The 15,420-nt window shown below is 42.8% G+C and overlaps 1 protein-coding gene across 2 annotated transcripts in view; it reads left to right on the top strand.

Annotated features, from left to right (window-relative positions):
* Positions 1–15,420, top strand: part of ADGRL3 (adhesion G protein-coupled receptor L3) — a 480,878-nt gene that overhangs the window by 402,574 nt on the left and 62,884 nt on the right. For both annotated transcript variants that reach the window (XM_066186413.1, XM_066186414.1), the window contains 4 exons: positions 8,680–8,863; positions 9,665–9,787; positions 11,984–12,192; positions 12,870–13,046. In XM_066186413.1, the coding sequence (XP_066042510.1) occupies positions 8,680–8,863; positions 9,665–9,787; positions 11,984–12,192; positions 12,870–13,046 (693 nt within the window). The remainder of the gene's footprint in view (positions 1–8,679; positions 8,864–9,664; positions 9,788–11,983; positions 12,193–12,869; positions 13,047–15,420) is intronic.

Below are 15,420 nucleotides of genomic sequence, written 5' to 3'. Positions count from 1 at the left end.
CTTGGTTCCCGCCATCCTCTGAGCTGCCCTGTAAATCAGCTTGCCCTGTTTTGTAATTCTGCACTAGTCTGGATAGCAAAGATTATGGAGGTGCCACCTGCTCCTTGATAATTTCAAGAGCTTCTGGGTGCAGGTGTCATCAGAGCCATGCATGAAGCCAGTGACGAGATGATGGCAGGCTCCTGATAGCAGGCAATGGCAGGTGGTTGCAGAGTTGTCCTTCTGGTTTTTGTGGAAGTTTTCTGAACACTTCTTGTTTGAAACATGGGCTGTTTGAATTGCTGCACTAAGCAAAAAATTAAAGGCTTTCCTCAGAGGATTCAAGGCATTAAGTTTAGACCTGAGCAGAAGAGACTTTTTTTTCTCTTTGCTAACCTAGTAGTTCTCATCAGATAAAAGGTGCATCTGGGACTTAGCTAGTACTATTTAAAGTGGATTAATTCTGTTTGCCCTACTTCTCTCTTGCTTGCATGATTGGTCCCAACTTCCATGAAGACTAAACGAAAGAAAATTGTAGCTCTGAGAGGGAGCACAAATTGAATTATGCCATTTTGCTTGTGTTCTTCTTGCCGCTGTGACAAGAAAGACTCTAACCTCAATTTGTATAAAAAAGAGGCAAATTAATGAAGGTTTTCAAGTTCCTTGTTTGGTCACTTAATTGGCTGTATGACAAAGAGCTCTGCAGTGTGTGTCAAACAACTCTGAGAGTTCTCTGATGATTTGTGCATTGCTTGACTCCTGATGCTATTCTGCACAGCCTGTCAGGCGAGGTATCGTTGTTAAAGTGGCTGGAATAAATTGGCTAGCAGTGAACATACAATATTGTATATTAACTATAGCTACAGGGAGTACTTTTAGCTGCTTTTTCAAGAGATCGAGATGTTTGCCCATCAGCATCAAAGTGCCTAAAACTTCCATTTAATATAATTAAAAGGACATCTGAAAGAAGTGTGACTCGCAGTGAGGTTCTGTGGTTTCGTAGTCCTTTGTTAAAACTCTGTGAACTTAATATACTTCACAGCTTGAGAAACCTGCACTTGATTTGTGTCAGCAAGAGATAAACTAGAAATCCTCACCCTGCATATTTCTGCTGCGGTGAGCCCGTTGTTAGGAGGGAGGAGGATCAAAGCAACAGCCTTGGGTTTGTGACCAGACTCCAAAATTCATTGCATAAATGTTAAAAAGGAAGGTGACCCCATGTTCATACACCTACGACTCAACTACACCTATGTTTAGGTTCTCACATGGCAAAACTGAGGTAAAAGAAAATCTACTGTTTCCTGTGTTGCTCTGTGCTTGCTCTGTGCTTGAATCTGAGTCAGTCCTGGTATCTGGTGTCCGTGGTAAAAAGTCTGAATCTAAATTGCCATAGGAGGCAGCAGGAGATGTCCCTTTGATTTGAAACACTGGAGAAAAGGATGAGTCTCAGACTCCCTGGGAGTTTCCTTGAAGGCTGTGGATATTCTGTGAAAGAGGCATTTCTGATGTGTGGCCCATTTTCATTTCTTGCTACAGCCTTGCTCACTTCCCCAATGTAATTACTCTAACAGTTGCTTGTATGGTTTCAAATCCCTAACAGTAGGGCAGCAAATACAGATGATTCATAAATGCAGTTCTCAGCTTATTCTGCAGGGAAGATCTCATTAGATGAAATAGATCGTATGTTATTTCCTTCTTCCCAATCAATTCCTTTTATTTCAGTCCTACGTATGCCTTCTGACCTTAAAATATTCTTCCTTATAGTAAGTAAAGCAAAACCATAACCTGTAATTTGTAACCTTGTTCTGTTTCTCATATCGCCTATTATTTTTTGCATGCTCCCATTAGGAGATTATTGGTAGTTCAAGGCCAAGATTGCAAACCTTGCATACCTAGTAAAAGACCATTAATTCCATAGTTAAGCATTTTGTAGTTGGCCTAATTTTAATAAAGGTCAGTGCCTTTCTTCTCACTACAGTGAGTTTTCAGCACTGCTGGAATTCAGGCCATTTCTGAGCCAGTACAGTTCCTGTACCCACAGCGTAAACATTTGCTGTATAGTAGAAGAGAGCATTGCATGCTCTCTCTTGGGAGCCTTTGCTCTCAATCCGTGGAGCAATTTTAGAAATTCCTCTGTATGGTCATGGGAAGTTCTCTTCTTGCCTTTGCCATGAGTAGTAGACTTTGTCTCAGTTCACCAAAACTGATACCATCTGTTGGCGATCACCACTCTGGTACCAGATGTAGGCTAGTGCCTCTGGCTTAGTTTTGATGGCAGAAGCAAAGATTAGCAGTAGGTATTTTAATGATTTATTTATTTTCAAGCACTCATGTGACTGAGCTCCTTTCAGTCTAAAAATATTTGTCCGTTCCACTGAATGCAATTTTGTGATGACCATGTTGCTTTTTAAAAAAAATTAGACAGTGGCTGGGCTTCCCTGTAAGAAATTGTCTTCATTGTGCTTACTGATGCTTTGACCAGAGACAAATTTTGATTTTGAATTAAAAAAATAAATGCCAAGCAAAGAAACCATCCAAGAGTGAAGATCCATGTCAGACAGATTTGAAGGCACTTTTCAGCGAAGAAGTAGGATTTCATGCCGTCATGTAGCCAAATGACATTTTCCTTGTTTAGGAAGCTGAAGGAATGGCATGTGCATCTCTTTTTGTCCTGAAGTCCCACACAGATGAGTCTACATGCAGATGAGTGTAATCATTTGATTGATGACCCCTGTGTAGTAGGGGTAGGGATTGAGGTGCTGTTCATTTGCCATTCTAAAAAGACTTGTCATTTCCTGAGCTGGCCCCTTTCAGTCCACTATACCTTTCCAGAAGCATTTATGTGCCCACATCCACACTTTTATGCTGGCTTTCTCCTCCAAAGGGCCCATTCTGACTGTACCAGGTACATTCAGAGTTAATGGGAGTTTCTCTTGTACTGGTGCTTTTTCTGGCCAGAGGCAAGAATCAAACAACTTCCAGCAGAACTTACCAGCAGAACTTGTCATCAATGGCATTGATTGTGCCTTTAACACAATTAGTTTGGAGGCTTGCAAATATTGATAGCTTGAGCAAAGGGTTTGTTTTAGCACTGGGTGTTTAATATGAATACAGAGCAAAACTAGCAATTCTTGAGCAAGGAGACAAGTAAACTTCTTTTAAGTACCACTGCTTTCCAATCGGAAAAAGTGAAAAAAGAACATAACACTGTGATCATTGTACCATATCAACATTTCAGTGCATCTGCTCTCTGATGGGTTTTTCATTTGCACTGTGAAGTGTGGACCTGAAAGGGGTTTTGTGCTTTTTTTTTCCTCTGCTGATCTGCCATAAAACCTCAAGCTGATATAAAAAGTGGGCAAGTTCTGTGTTCGTATTTTTCACATAAAGATAAGGCATTTGTTTTGGAGCAGTGTGGGGAGACCTCAGGCAGAACCAGAAGCTTAGGTCATAAGCAGGAGCTGAGGCTGCGCCTGTGTGATTGCACTCTGCAGGCTGTCCTCAGAAAGAGTGAGCAAACCTTTTTGGATGAGTGTGCTAGCAAACACCTTTTGCACAGGGGTACCAAAGCACTGCTTGCTTCCTGCACCAGCCATGATTTTAGCCTATGTAAAGCCTCGTGGCTGTAGCTCCTCATATCCTAATTTTTGAAAGTGCACTGCATGCGATGCTCCTCTGAGATCAAGGAAGAGTTAGCAGTATGAGACAGGGCTTCAGAAGTTATAAAATTCAGATGTTTTAATTAGACATGCCATTGCAAAAGTGGTACTTTATTGCCCTGTGCTACTGTCCTCTTTCTCCCAAAGCTGCTATAGGAGGTAAGTCGTTGATGTAAGTTTCATGCTAAGTAAAGTATGCAGTGTCTTCAGTCTCTTCCTAAGATGCTGCTTTGTAAGGAAGGACAAACTGCATATTTCAAAATTACTCAATAGAAGGATTCAGCCAATATTCCCTGTAGGACCTGTGGATATTCATTAGCCATAAAGCAGTGTTTTCTCCAACTATAGGTTTGTTGAGGTTTTTGGTCTTCCATCAGCTGCTCAGCAAGACTCCAAAATGAAAAATAAAGATTTAACGAGGTCCTAACTCTAGAGCTGCTGGTTTTCTAAGGTTAGGGTCGCGGTGCCTAAACACTGTAGCGCATTGCAGCCTGGTGCCAAATTTGGCAATGAGCTGAGTACCTCTAACATCTCCTAGTGACTTTCAATGCTGAGGCCCAGTTAAAGAGAGATTTAACATTGCAAAATCTGTTATTATCAAAGAGTAGTGTCTTGGATGTTGGTACAGTGAGAGAAAATTAAATAGATATGGTATCACTGGATATATACAGAGTTCAAACCTCCTAGGTGTAAACTGTGTGCCACATAGCCAGGTATTCTTACCAGGCATTTCTAGAGTGGGAGAAGAGGAAAACAAATGAACAAGCAAAATTCAGTTTAATGAAATGTAGCAGCTGTCACAAAGGAAATCAATGGGATATGTACAACTGGCCCTTTAGTAATGCATAATTACTGTAAGGCTTCTAATTAGTTTCCTTTTTACAATGCATCTTTTAATACCAATTTGTAAAAGTCTAAGAAGGAAGGCTTACATTTTGTTTCTTTTTTGTAACCTCAGGATAGAACCAAGAAACCATAAGCACATGCCCTATTTGGGAAAAACCTCCCTCTGCAATTTATTAACATTTATTTGCATTGAACATACAATCTGTGGTTCTGTATAACCACATAATGAAAGGCATCACCGTCATGGGATTTGTCTTTTGTGCTCGGCAGGGTCTTGCTCTTCTCTCAGTGTCCAATTGTAGTCACTGCTGGGGACATGAAAGGTCCACTGTGTCTAATATTCTGTGACCCAGGGTGGTTGCTCTTTACAGGCTGGTAATTAGAGGGTTTGGCTTTGTATGTATAGATACCCTGACATCACAGAGAGCATAGAGCTGTGATATGTATCTCAGCACAGAAAAATGGAAAGTCTGCCTTCTTGGCTCCCTTCTGCCATGCCCTTCTTCCCTCATTTGATCTTAGCCTACAAACAAGCAAGCTGTGCTTTATGAAAACTTTCTCTTGATCTAACTTGAGTTCCTTTTGTCCTTCTCCTGATACATCTGTGTGCTTGTGCTGTCTAGTCCTTAAGTCCAAGCAACCACAGCACTGGTTTGGTGCCATGCTCTGGCGTGGTCTTGAGGTGTGTTTGGGCTCCAAGCTCCACATTTTTATTTTGCAAGAAGCTCAGCTGAGCTGCATTTGGAAGAAGGAACAGGCAGAGGAAGAAAAGAAAACCACAGGAGAGGTAGTTCTTCAGCTTGGGAAGTAAGGACAGGGCCTCCAAGTGAGGCCATGCGGCATTCTTTATTAGATGCTTGGTTCATTATGGATAGGTATAATCTCGTGATTTTGGGCGAAATGGGGATAATCCTTGGTGTTGTTTCTTCTACTTTCAGTGGGAAGAGGAGCTGGAGTGTATCAGGGCTCCCTACTTGGCTGCATGTTAAATGCTGGAAGTGGGCTGGGATCAAACTATATCAGAACTTTCCTATCTCCCTCTAAAGGTCCCTACCTTTATCAGGATCCCCAGGCATCTCAAGCCATCAGCTCACCTACTCCATGCCTTCTACACTTTGAGGGTTCTCTCTCAGGGCTAACCCTCCTCCAGCTGGTCATCGAGGGGCTTTCCTGGAAGTTTGGCACACTTGTTTCTTCTATGCTGGAGCTTCGTCAGACCACAGAGTCACTGGACCAGGTGCCAAACTGACATAATCACAAAGGCTCAGCTTAAATGTGAAGACACAGGCCTATCCTTGTCACGTGGGCCTGCTTTCCCACAACTCCCACTCCCCTGCCCAACTTTTCCCAGTTGGCATCTCTGTCTCACAAGGCACTGTTGCTATAACAGCTGTTTTGTTTCATTTAAACACCTACCTCAGCTCCTGTCCAAAACGCAAACATTTCATTAGCACCTCATCTCCTTGGCTTCAGCCCACAGCACTCGGCCATAATGAAGTGCTGCACTCAGAAATATAATGTGGGGAACACTTGATTAATGCACTGAGACAGGTGAGGGGAATGACCCTCTGGGAAAAGCTAGGGACTAAATTAATCTCGGATGTAATGCCAACAAAGACAGTCTACCAGCTTTGTTCAGATATGTGATAAGGACGTGACCCAAAGTCATTGGAAATCTGCCTGGAGCTTTTGCGTTTGACCCCAGACCCAAAGTGATGTGAAGTGGCTGGTTTCAGGTAGTCACTTCAAGAGGATGGATGCACAGTGTTGGGTGGGGAGTGCACATGGGGCAGGAAGCGGTACCTTAGCCTTAATTGGTGTTCTCTCTCAAACTTGCATGCACGCATATGTGCACATTTAAAACAAAAAGCAAGAATGCATTAGGTTTTTGTTTTTGTTTTTTTTTCTGGGGAACAGTCTTTGCGGCAGATGTTTCACTATAATACAAATATTTCAGCATCTGTTTCATATTCTGATGAAGAGACATTACCTTTCTGTCCAGAGCCAGAAGCTGGATCTGCTGCAAAGACATTTTCTTCCATCCAGATATTGAGAGAAATATGCAGGATGTTGTTTTAGCAGAGAATTTAAGACACTGGTAGGAGCTGAGCTAAATGGAGGTAAGGCAAATTGTATAATAACATTGAAAGGGGAGAAAAATCCTCATTTTCTGCTTTCCAGGCATAAATGGTCTTTACAAGGAAACACCATGTTGTGTAGAAGCTACACCACAAAAAATGAAGCTTTTTGGTCACTGGAAAAGAATACCACCTATTTGTTTTTGCCTGTGAAGAGATAAACTACCAAAGTATACTACAGAATTTTATTAAGAGCTGCAGAGATCAGGCTTCCAAAATCTAAACCACAGAAAAATACCAGATTTAAATGCTCTGGATTTTTCAGTTTCTACTTGACTACTAATTTCAACCAGCTTCTTGTGTGTACGTAACAAATGTGTAAGATAATTTTTAGACTATTCAGGAAAATCAGTTTAATAATCAGTTTAAAAAATTGATTTATGGTTATCAAGTTCCACTTTAAACCAAATGAGTGAGGCATTCTGTTTATGGTATAGGAGAGATTTGGCATAAGAACAAATGAGTTACTTGACCATGAATAAACTGTAACTGTGAAAGCAGGAGCTTTGTGCTGTCAGAGGAGCCCAATTATGGCGTAGTCTCTGAACAGGAAATATGATGGTGCAAGAAACCTTCAAAGCTCAAGGAAAGTATCTTTGCCGGGATTAAAAGCACCAGCAGTGGCAGTTCTAGCTGTCTTTACTTCTCCTCGAACCTTGCTGTAATTGAATTGTTTGTTTAACGCATGGATATAGCAATGAAATCTAGTTCAACAAATCTAGTTTGATGTGATCACATCCTCCCATTGCTCATTTACACCTGACCATGACTGGTGAGTGAGTCAGGAGGCTCCGTGCTCTCTGTGCCACAGGTTGCCATTGTAACACTCCTGAAGGCTCTGCTGGAGAATGGCTATGCCACAGCTTCTTTCCACCCATGGGTTTAGCAACAGTATCAGGAGTAAAGACTGAAGTATTCCCGTGACAGTGAGCCCATAGGGAACACTTTAGGCATGGAAAATGTTGAAGTCCCATGGGACTGTCATCAGCTTGCAGAGCAGAGGTGTGGGTTTGATGCCTATGTGCTCAGCATATAGAAAATTATTATGAACAGCAGTTTCATCTTGAAGTGGAGGTTGGTTTCTGCCTTCAGCACTAGCAGGCAGTGGAGGTGTTTCTCTGTGGGGTAGGCCTGCCTGGTGACTAGACCGTAACCAGCTGAAGAAAGCATGATCAAAGTAGCTTATTTTTTATCCTATTCCTCTGCACAATCAGTTCTATCAACTGATACAGCTGGTCTCATTAAAAAATGTTAGCTGAAAAGTGGTTGAGTCAGCTCTGGTTAGTAACGAAGCAGAGTTTAGGTTGAGAAAAGCCTTCAGTGTGGGTAAATTCTACTGCAGTGTTTTTGCAGTCATGAGGCCAGTACAGTTTCGTGTGATCCTGTGTGTGCATCCAGATTAACCTGTGGGAAGTTATCCATGGGAGAGCTCTGTGTGTGTGGCAGCCCAGGGCAGAAGGTGCACTATAGGAGGGACTGAAGCAGTTTCCGCAGGACTGACTCCTTCCTGAGTGCAGTGATTTGAAATGTAGTCTCTTATCTAAATCTCTGTGGACACCTGCTGCTGCTCTGGATGAAGTGGTGTACTTCTGTGTCTTCATGGCTGCCTGCCAGAGGTTATGTGGTGGGAAATGTTTTAGGGAGTGTAGCCTTTGCAGATCCTAAATACCTTCAGCGAGTGGCCCAGCCCTGCTCTTGAGTTCTGGTGCTGCAGATGGATTTTTCCTGCATGTTTCCTTAACCTTCATCTTCCTCCTACCCCTCCTTCCCCACCTGCCCTAATTCCTTCTTTTTCCAAGCCCAGCGCTGATGATTATGGAAGCAGAAAAGCACCATTCCCAGCTTGCATTTATAATAAAATCAGTATTTCCTCCCTGTCCCATCTGATGGGATAAAGGTTGTCCTGCTCCACTGCAGGCTGCCCTAATGGGTGGGGGAAGGAGATCCCCCGATAAATTGATGTGTGTGGAGGATGGGACAAAGCATATGTCAGAAGTCTCTGGTGTATTTATTAGTTTTGCTGGAGCCTTTTCTCTCTGCATCCCTCTGCCTTGCAGGCCATGGTGGAGACGGTGAACAACCTCCTGCAGCCTCAGGCTCTGAACGCGTGGAGGGACCTGAACGCGAGTGAGCAGCAGCGTGCAGCCACCAAGCTGCTGGACACAGTGGAGGACAGTGCCTTCGTGCTGGCTGACAACCTGCTGAAGACAGACATCGTCCGGGAGAACACTGACAACATCCGTAAGGGGCACATCCCATAAGTACCGAGAGCAGCCAGTGTGAAGCCCAGCTTTGGTCTTGGTCCCTAGATTAATTGGGGAGCGATTTGTTAGATACATCTTGGACCTTTGTCTGAAGGACTTAAAAGTCTTTCCAAAAGAGCCTAAAGGAATGAGGCAGCTCTCTACCCTTGAAATCCCATGGAAAATGAGCACCTGACCTGCCTTTATTACTCTTGGCTTTGAGGGTATAATCTGAGCTACAGCAGTGAGAGCAATGCTTCACAGGGGGATTGTTCATCGTAAGGCAATTGTGTTTCATTTCATACAAATCTGTGTCTTTATTCAGCTGATTGTTGATTTTAATTAAAAAACAAGCATGATGGAAAGCACCAGCACTCCCACTGTGCATATGTAAAATGAGAACAACTCTTCTTTCTATTTCCATGAATACAGATCCTGAGCACTGATAACATTTACAGAAAGTACCGATCGCCAGTGGCAAAGAACTAGTATTCTCAGATTTTCATTTTAACCATTGTCCTTAATATCCTGAGGTTCTTGTTTACAAGAACTGGTTGTCTTTTGTCTTCCACAGAGAGTAGAATTTATTTGCACTTTTTTTTTTAATTAAATTTAAAACTTCTTCAGGGCAAAGATTTAAAAAGAAATAGGAACCCAAACAAATTCTAGCAGGCAGCATTGTAAGTTGATTCCCCTCCTCTCAGCTGGTCTGGAACACCATTTTGTAGCTTTGAAATACAGTGTTGAAGATCATTTCAGCAGAGATTTTTTTCTTACTGTCTGTCTCTCTTGCACACAGAGCTGGAAGTTGCGAGACTAAGCACAGATGGGAATCTGGAAGATCTGAAGTTTCCCCAGAACATGGGCCATGGGAGCGCCATTCAGCTGTCAGCAAATACCTTGAAGCAAAATGGTCGAAATGGTAGGTCTGGCACCTCAGGCCACGCCAGCCTCATGAGGCAGTCAGGCCTTAGGCATTGTTTTTTGTTTAACCATTTTAAGAAAAGTATTAATTGCTATGTTAGTATTTAAATTAACGGGTAGCATCATTTGCTCGTGCCCTTGACTGCAAGCTATGTTGGCTGACTGGGAATGTATTATATTGCTAAGTGATTCATAGCCTTCAGAAGTATTTTGTGATGGTAAAAATGCATCAGATCCTTAAATTATGGGGCTTCTGGGGCACAGTGCTGAATCCAGAGGAGTGCTTTTAACTGCGGATGTCTTCAGTAGGAGGCTTCAGATGGGATAAGAGGCTCATTTGAGTAAACTGCTTCACAGCAGGGCACCGTACAAATATCTGAAAAAGTCAAGGGAGAAAACAATAGTAGCAAATATTAATAATGAGCCAACATGGCAGAAAAGGTTGATTAACTGTTATGAGTCTAAATCTTTAGTGTCTTTCTGTATCTTACGAACATCCTGATACAGCATAAAATTTAGATGATGTTATATATGAATTGTCTTCATCCTGCCAAGCCATCTGATTTCCAGATCAGGAGTTCGAGCAGGCATATTTGTTGATCTCTACAGCCTCACTGTAGACCTACTTTAAACTCATAAGCTTCTGCTGGTGGGCCCAACATGCTCCTATTTCTGAGTTCCTTTAAAATTTAATCTATGTGCAGGGGACAACACTCATATATGGGCTTTGGTCACTTTAGCAAAACACAGAATCATAGAATGGCTTGGGTTGGAGGAGACCTTTAAGATCATCTGGTTCCAACCCCTTGCCATGAGTGGGGACACTTGGAGCTAGATTAAGTTGCTGAGGGCCCTGTCCAACCTGGCCTTGAACACTTCCAGGGATGGGGCATCCCTAGCTTCTCTGGGCAATCTGTGCTAGTGCTTCACCCTCCTCTGCATAAAGAATAAAGAACATGGAGTGATAGGGCAGCATTACAACCAGACCGGCTATGTTAAAATTTCCAAAACTTTTAGACAAAGTTTGGTCTGGTGGTTCAGAAAGAAAGTCTTGCCATTGGCTTGCTTGCACATAGGATTTGAGGAAGTATTTCTTTTAGAGACAGTTTAAAACTCAAGCTGTGTAGCAAAACTCCAGTAGGGCAGGACTTTTACTCTGCTATCTGTTGGCAGCAATGAAAGGGAAGTTTCATTTTACTAAACACAGTGTCACTGGAGAGTTCTGTTCAAAGCAGAACTCCATCAATTTGCACCGGCTTGACACATGCCCAGAGGTCACCAAAGAGCTACAAATAAAATTATCATAAAAGGACTTAGGCTTGGAGGAGCCTTTGGAGTCATCAGTGTCTCACCTTCCTCAGATGCTGTGGTGATTCATATAGAAACAAAAACATACCTCTCCACAACTAATACATATAAAGGCAAACTAATCACATTCCTTTCTTATTTATAGGCTGTGAAATAATGTGCAAAACAGAAGGCAAACTGTATGGTTTCAGTTAAAAACAGTTGGCTGGTAGACTCGATTTTCGGCAGGCTCTCCAATGGTGTTTTTCTGATTATCTGATGGGCAAATTAAGAGAATACATGTATTTTTAAATGAAATGTCTGAAATTTTGTTTGACCTGTCATGTGAGATTGGAATTGTGTTGGAAAGGTTTGGATTTCTACTCTCAAAGTTGTCCCTACACTTTTCTGAGATAATCTTAATTTATTACCTAAATTATAGTTTTATACTGCATCTGCGCAACATGTCAGCTTGAAACATGTTTCCCAGGTATATCCAGGAGAATAAAGTGATATCAGGTGGGAAATGGACCACCTGGCCTCTTTTATTCTGAAGCCAGTTACACCTACTGATGCCAAAAATAAGCCCACCTTCCCTGTCTGTCTTCTGCTCATCTGTTTGGTTATAAAAGTTTCTTTTGGAAGAAGCAGCTCTGCCCTTCTTATCCAAGGACTGCTTGTAGCACTTCTTGGTGCTCACTGGAATTTGCAAGAGGTGGGTTTTCATATGCCACGTCCTGGTCCTTTCACGTTTTCTCAGAGCAGTTTTGAAGTTGGTTAAGAGAAAAGATTTGCAATCTAAAAAATGAAAAAGCCACCCCAGTGAAAAATGAAATGAAAAATGAAATGAAAAATGAAATGAAAAAGCCACCCCACCTGGCCATCTAACCTCTTACCTCTCTTCTAGGTGAGATCAGGGTGGCTTTTGTGCTGTACAACAACCTGGGCACCTATCTCTCTACGGAGAATGCCAGCATGAAGCTGGGGACAGAAGCAATGTCGACCAACCACTCAGTCATTGTCAACTCCCCTGTCATCACGGCAGCAATAAATAAAGAGTTCAGCAATAAGGTTTACCTGGCTGATCCTGTGGTGTTTACTGTCAAGCACATCAAGGTGTGTGAGTTCAAAAAGCACTTCTCTTTTTTTTCAGTTTCTGAAATGGAATGATGCAGAAGTTGGCTGCTGTGAGGCCCCCAGCAGTCCTTGATTAGATTTTGAATTATACTTTTGTCCCTTTGCACTTTGTGTTATTTATGGAGAAGGTCTCTTTTCCATTGCATTAATAGAAGTAAAGAAAGTGTCTCCTTTGAGCTGATGCCCATTGCTCGGTTGCTGACACGCATCATTCTGTAATTAAAAATTACCAATAAATTAGAATAGACCATAGTATTATTTTATCATGGTGGCAGGGGATGTTAGAGGAAAGTGGAATTACAGCAAAAGAGAACAGCTAGTCCTCCTATTAGCCAAGCTCAGTCATTGCAAAAGTTGATTGCTTAAAGCAATTAATTTCTCTGTTCTGCAATGCAAATGAAGCAGTCTCGTTTTGAAGAGCTGGATTTAGTCAATGTCTGAAATTAATCAAGAACAAAGAACTGAGTTTGCATTAGCGAAGAGTGCAGCAACAATCTAACTTTCTCTGGTATTGGCAAGTAATACTTGACGTATAAACCACTGCTGATTATTTATCTAAAATTAAAGGGTAAGAGTTACAAAGAGCCTCAGTAGTGCATTTAGAAATCTCTGAGAGCCTATCATTGTTACTGCATTTATTAATTTCTTTCCTGCAGCAGTCAGAAGAAAATTTTAATCCAAACTGTTCATTCTGGAGCTACACGAAGCGTACAATGACAGGGTATTGGTCCACCCAGGGCTGTCGCCTGCTCACAACTAACAAGACACACACCACGTGCTCCTGCAACCACCTCACCAACTTTGCGGTCCTGATGGCACATGTGGAAGTTAAGGTAGGCCTTGCAGATTCCCAGGCCGCCAATACACGGGGCAGGAAAAGTGGTCAATGTGTGGCACCGTTTTGGTACCGCTAATGGAGCTGAGCAGGGAAGTTGCTGTGTGACAGTAACTCTGAAAGTAGAAACCATCTGGTGTAAGTCTTCCTTCTGCTCTGTGGTGAAACAGGAAATAGTCACAGCAATGCAAAGCCTGTCCTAAGGTCTTAGCATGGCCTGTTCTGAGCTGGGGGAGATGAGTGAGCAGGTTTAGCTGTTGCCATATCCTATCTTTTGCTAACTGATGCAGAACATCTCCTGGCCGGGTTCCTTCTCATAGGGTCCTCCCTTTGCCGCCAGGGAGTAGAGAGGTGGGGGGACAGAAATGTGCAGTCTGCCTCATGGGATGCAGGCTGGATGTCCTGCTGGCGGCAGCTGCAGGTACACTGCCACAGGTGTTTGTGTGAGGTGCATGTGTGGAGCCAACAGTGTTTTCCTCCTTCCAGCGTAGGGGGAAAAATACATTGTTTGCATCTCACTGTGTGACAGAGAGATGCAGAGTGTGACACATGAGAGGGAAGCTTCTGATACCATCCTGTATAGACTGGGCATCTACTTGAGGCCAGTACCTGACCAGCTGCCTGCATTTATGTATGTCTGTGGTGTAAATCTGGCTTTCCACACGACTAACCCTACTGGAGCTAGAGAAGTTAATCCTGAAGGTAGATGTTCCTCATGGTAGCAGTGGTTTCGGGAGCGAAGCTCACATTTGGGATTTTACTCAAGAACAGGAGAATCGTTGAGATGGTCTTCCATCTCCTGAGCTGTCTTGGCTGTCTTTGGTTGAGAACAGTCTAAACTACTGGAGAAAGAAGGAAGGCCCTGATGCCCAAAAGATTTTGGCCCAGTTGTTTTCTTCATTGTGGTGTCTCCATTTCATTTACCTGGCACAGCAGCAAAATCCACAGCTCTGAGCGAGGTACGAAACTGGCATCTTCCATACAGGTAGAACTTTTCAGAATCACTTCCATGATCAGCATAACCACAAAAGCTATTACGGTTTTAAAACTACTTTTTCTCAAGTAGTCTTCCAGTGTCACTGCTTTGTGTATTTTTGTTCCACTTAATAATCTGAAGAGGAATGTAAAGACCCGCAATAAAATATATATTAAATAAGCATCATGCATGACAAAAGCTCTGCATAAAAAGAAATGGGAGCCCAGGAGCACATTTTGCACAACAGCTGGGTCCAGCTGAAAGGGGCAGGATATATCTGTTGCTCCTGCAAGTTGTGGTAAACCACTTTATTCTGCAGGAGTCAGTCCTAGTCCAGGAAACATGCCATTAAATGTTTATGGCATTGTCCTGGGAGATGCCTGAAGAAAAGGCCTATTCAGAGCACATATTTACAGTTTAATGGCATTCTGCAGTCCAGGCCTGGTTTTGCTAGTTTCCTACAGCTGCTTGAATTTTCATAAGAAATGTGTGTTTGGCTCATTATCACCCACCTGGAATTAACAGATATGCCTGAGTCGCTGAAGTCAGAGGTTGCAGGTGGGAAATGCAGATAGCGATCCACTCCACTGGTGTGAATGGGGATGATCCCTACTGTGTGGTGCAGATACAGCCTGGTGCTCAACAAGCCTCATCTCAAATTGCAAATAGGTCAGCCTTGTCTGCACTTTCCATCCAAACCTCGTGAGACAAGTAGAGCTGCTGTTTTCTCATCTTGCAGGAAAAGTATGTAAGACTCTTCTTTGCCCATGTTCATTCAGCAGGTTGGACAGAGCTGCAGCTGGAAGCTTCCTGAGTGCCAAGCCAGTGTGCTATTAGCTAGTGGCTGTTTCTGGGTGTTAACAAGTCCTCTCAAGACTTTCAGGTCATGTTTTATCATTTGGCTGCAGCCGAAGTACCATTGCTGTAAGAGCCAAATTGGCTCCACTTTGTTGACTGTGATACAACCGGACAGCTTCCTGGCATGTCCACTTCAGTGATCATCCTGGCCTGAGGGCAGAGGCAGGGCAGGGTTTTCTCCCACATAACACTGACACATATTTCAGATACAAATATGCAAACATTTGCAACTTGCCCCGCCAGCTGCTTGTCACCTTGCTCTTCTGGTGGCATTGTCTTGTTCCATGGTGGAGCTGACCATGTGGCTCTTGGCATAGAAGGTGGCTTATGTGACCTTCCTTATGCTGTTGTAAAGAGTTGATTTTAAAGTCTTGGCAGGACAATACCTGCTAGTTTGGAAAAGTGAAGGTTTAAAAACAAATGGGGCTTGTTGTCATTCACTGGCTCATGCTCACTGCTCAAAGATATGCTTTTGAGCCTTTTTTTTTATCTTATGGCTGGTTCAAAAAGGCATTCCTTAGTCATTCTGTGACCTGTT

Source organism: Chamaea fasciata, unplaced genomic scaffold (assembly GCF_029207755.1).
Source record: "Chamaea fasciata isolate MVZ Bird 193981 ecotype frontalis unplaced genomic scaffold, bChaFas1.0.hap1 SCAF_6, whole genome shotgun sequence".
NCBI classification, from domain to species: Eukaryota; Metazoa; Chordata; class Aves; order Passeriformes; family Sylviidae; genus Chamaea; species Chamaea fasciata.
This window is presented reverse-complemented; position numbering and strand designations above follow the sequence as displayed.